The following is a 4,336-nucleotide window of genomic DNA, read 5'->3' as shown; positions in this document are numbered from 1 at the left end:
ACACATACATAGCGGTCAAACACATAACTCTTTTTTGCATCGCCGCAGTCGGATAAATAGAGCTTTATCACCTAGTATTTAGACAGACTGGATCAGAGTACAAAAATAAGAAAATAAATCACAACCAGTGACTTTACTTACTATTAAAGCGTTTTTATAACAGAAACATTCCCTTAGTTAGTCCTTCACTTACGGAACATTCGCACATCACTGGTTGCGAAGTTGTAAATCAATTATTAAGAAGCTTATCGCGCAAATTATTGATTCTACAACACACCGGTAGAGCCGTGCTGTCAATTTTGTAATTTCTTACTTGAATTAATAGCCGAAGTATTTAATTATTATGATTTATTTATTTATTTATTCACATTTCACGACTTTAGAGTGTAGGATCGCCAATGCGCCGCCTCCGCCAACAGCCGCGTAACAGCCTCCGTGGTCTAGTGGTTAGAGCGTTAGGTTCACGATCTGGAGGTCTGGGTTCGATTCCCGATGGGGACATATCACAAAAACCATTTTGTGATCCCTATTTTGTTTAGAACATTACAGGCTGATCACCTGATTGTCCAAAAAGTAAGATCATCCGTGCTTCGGAAGGCACGTTAAGCCGTTGGTCCTGAGGGGAAAACCAGCCCAATACAGGTTTGGTCACATAGGTATGTGACCGAAAATGTATTTCGTTAATTATCGTTATAAATAATGAAATATGTTTGTTTGTTTCACTCTTCGATTAAATACGGACGGGTGGTTGCCTGAGAGAGTGGGTGTGTGTGTAACAATTATAATTCGTTGCCGATGAAAATAATAGTATCGATACCATAATCGTCTAACGTGGAATTGATTTTCTCGCTGCTTCCAACTAACAGTACTATGAAACTAAAAATAATAGGTACCTCCTTCAGAGCAAAATTAAACTTTATTCACCAATAGTTATAACTCACAGAGAAGTTGAAAACGTTTGACTTGTCATTGAGATAATTTTTTGTCACATTTCTGAAAAATAGATGACTATCGACATTTTCAGTTTCACTCGTAAAACAAATATATTATGAATCGACACTATCATTGTCACAAAGTCAGTATGTAATAGTTTACACAATATACCCTCGAATCTTGATTGTGATTGTCACTATGTAACTAAATATAATATCCCAACTGCACCTCCCTGAACGTAAATATACGTAGAGTCCAAGAAAATCTTTTAGCCTCATTGCAGAATGTAAGAACCCAAGTAACTTTGTTAGTTAACCCCGTAGGTTAACCCACAAACTTGGTGTTATGTTAACACTGATTCCCCCAATAGGTGTCCGAAGTAGACACCCTGGAATGTATCACTGTATGATCCAGATAGAGTCCAAGAAAGTTCGAATTAATGTCCCTTAGAGACACCAGACTAGACACACCTGGGAATGTTAGCCCCTTAGTTCCCAGCAAAGTCCGTTCCAGCGTGCCTCCTGCACTAGATTAAGCGGCGTTGTGTTTGTTGCAGTTCGCCAGGAGAACGAGCGCATGATGCACGACGTCCTGCAGGCGGGAGTCTTAAATCGCACCCGGTCGTCGGCGGCATCCCGCTGACGCCGCGCTACTCGCCGCGGCCGCGCCCGGACCACGCGCGGCCGGCCGCCGCGCCGCCCGAGCCGCTCGAGGCGGACCCCTCCACGCCGCCCGAGCCGCTCGACGCCGACCGCGCCGACCACGCCGACCACGCCGACCCCCCCGCGCCGCCCGCGCCGGTGAGCGCCGCTCGCGCGGGACCCACGTGAGCCTCGCTCCCCTCGCCTCTCACTGCGGTGACGAGAACACTCATAGACGCGACCCAAAGACGTTTAGGTAGTTAATGTGAATTGTGTATAAATAGTAAAGAATGAAAATGTTATTTGTTGAAATGTAACCGGATAGAAAAGACACGTCGTCGACTCGATGGTAGTTTATAATGTAACGGTTCCGCGAGCTAAAGGAAGAAATATAATTTGAATTGCGTCGTGATGAAGGGGCGTGAGCTTGCCGATACAGAGTGTTAAATGAACGGAGCGTTCGGAGGTGATCGGCAAACGAGGTTAGGGAGCGCCGCCCTCGTCAAATTGTTTAAAACGCTTCGTAATGTCTGCGAGGAACGCGGCGCGGCTTTTACCACGGATGGCTGCCAACGGGATGGAAACTCGTGGAATTTGACGGATGGTCGAACTAGCTACGACGGTCACTGAAATCGGGAACAAGATATTTCGAGACCAAGTTAAATTTCTTTCTTTAGTTGAACTAGAATAATCGTTAATCGTGAGTAGCAACAACGTGCAATTTGAATTACCGTGAAAGCTAGCCGGTTTGATTATAAGATATACGGTTGAAAGTATTGAATATTGTTAAATACATAATGGAAATGCCTATAATTTTTACTAATAATGCACGTTCGATTAGAACAACATTTGTTTGACTCACATCTCCAATATATTTTTCTTAAATAAATGGAACAGTCTGCGGGCTAGCACAATTAGTTTACTACTATTTTTGTAACTGATCTGATTCTAGTCAATGAGCTTTGGAACTGCTAAATATCTGTTAAAATAAGAGCTTCAATGTAAGTAGTTGTTGTAGATATTAATCGTATTACTGCAACGTGAGTGGACAAAGTAAGTGTGCTACAGGAATAATGACAAATAGAAAATGGAGATATTATATCCTACGTAGTATATCAATCCGTTCACCGACCTTACAACCCACACGAAATTACGATAATAAATGTGTATAACATTAAACAGAAGAATAGATAATAGCCCCGATTCCTGCAGACACCGCCTAATTTTATTTTAAGTTATATCCGTCATTTTCATATCCGTCGAAAAGGAAAGGGACGGATGATTCACAGCTCTTAATTTTAGGAAGAATGAGTAAATGAATGAATAACCCGGGCGAATCAAAAGGTACGTCGCTGGTATGCAATCCGTTTGACGTGCTGTCTACTTAACTATGTCGGGTTATTGACGGGTGTAAAATTTTTAGACGGTTGGTTTAGATTTGTGCTTAAAATTGACGTGTGTTCCATAAATTTTATGCTTGTCGATTACCCGTCCCTTTCCTTTTCGGCGGATAAGAAAATGACAGATATAACTTAAAATAAAATTAGATGGTATTTATAGGAATTAGCACCAATGTTTTACAACAGCTTCAATGCGCGGTACCAGTTAAATCTGTCAAAGAGTACTGAAGCCAGTGTTGTGACGTTCAGCAGCATAGTGACGTGTCAGTTAAGATTAGCCCGGTCGATTCTGTACTATCTAAGAGTAATAAAGTGTTTTGTATCAATTAAAACCAACCGCTGTGCAGAGCAATTTTTTAAATTATTCTGTATTCATGTTTGTTTTATGAATATTACACAGCAGCTTGCGAAAGTGAAACTCGTTTTGAAACATTACTCTGCACTAAATTGAATCAGTTTAATTTAGTATTGTAATGTTATGAATACATATATTTGAATTTGTCAAATTGAGACTTTGTAGATAGAGTTTAGTTAACGAAATCTAGATGTAAATTCGCGACAGACAAAAAAAATACAACACTGCCTGAGATAGTAACATCAATGGCCTGAGATACTTTTGTAAGCGGTGAGAAGGAGACACAATTGGGTAGTTTCCTAGGTCAAAGATAAATTATGAAATTCTGATTAATAAATAAACACAGATCCAAGGGTGACAAAAACATTTAACTTTTTCAAAAGAAGAATGTAATAAGTGCGACATTTTGTCACGTTTTTCTATGACGTCACAGGTTGATGTTTCGTACTAATTCCATAGTAATTTCTTGTTTTGGCGTTTAGTAAAAAAATAACTGATTTGACTAGTTGGAAACTAGCCTATTGACTGGTTGGCGGACTGAGTGTCAAGGTGATTCACTCCGCCAATAAGTGTCAGTTTACCTCTCCCGTCCTGCGGTGAGTATGCCTCAGGCCTCAGGTCTCAGAGCCAGAGTCTCAGGCGGTGACAATGACAAGAACTTGCATGTTGACTATAGTGACAACACGATTACCTACAAAACAGATTTGGCTACTTTACAAGAAGAAAATGTTGCTAATTAATTACTGATTTTCAGAATTTAGCTACTAAAAATAGCTTTTTATTCAAAAACAGTGACAGCTTTCGTTGAACAACTCTGTAACATAAAAGTACAATACAAAGTAAACTTTCCATTTCAATGTAAAATACCTGTAGCATATCTACTAAGTAACTGCATAAACCATATGCAGTGTTGGCGTTGGAAGTTAGCTAAAATAAAATGTTATGTATGTATTTATGTTAGTAAACGTTCGTCTAAACTGTGGAAGCCCGCCCTCACCCCACTACTG

The 4,336-nt window shown here is 40.3% G+C and overlaps 1 protein-coding gene across 1 annotated transcript in view; it reads left to right on the top strand.

Moving 5' to 3' along the window:
* Positions 1-1,763, top strand: part of LOC126369835 (atherin-like) — a 58,524-nt gene extending 56,761 nt beyond the window's left edge. The window contains exon 2 of the mRNA XM_050014400.1: positions 1,490-1,763. Coding sequence (XP_049870357.1) covers positions 1,490-1,763 — 274 coding nt within the window. The remainder of the gene's footprint in view (positions 1-1,489) is intronic.
* The last annotated feature ends 2,573 nt before the right edge of the window (positions 1,764-4,336 follow it).

The sequence above is a fragment of the Pectinophora gossypiella genome, chromosome 9 (assembly GCF_024362695.1).
Source record: "Pectinophora gossypiella chromosome 9, ilPecGoss1.1, whole genome shotgun sequence".
Classification (NCBI taxonomy): domain Eukaryota; kingdom Metazoa; phylum Arthropoda; class Insecta; order Lepidoptera; family Gelechiidae; genus Pectinophora; species Pectinophora gossypiella.
This window is presented reverse-complemented; position numbering and strand designations above follow the sequence as displayed.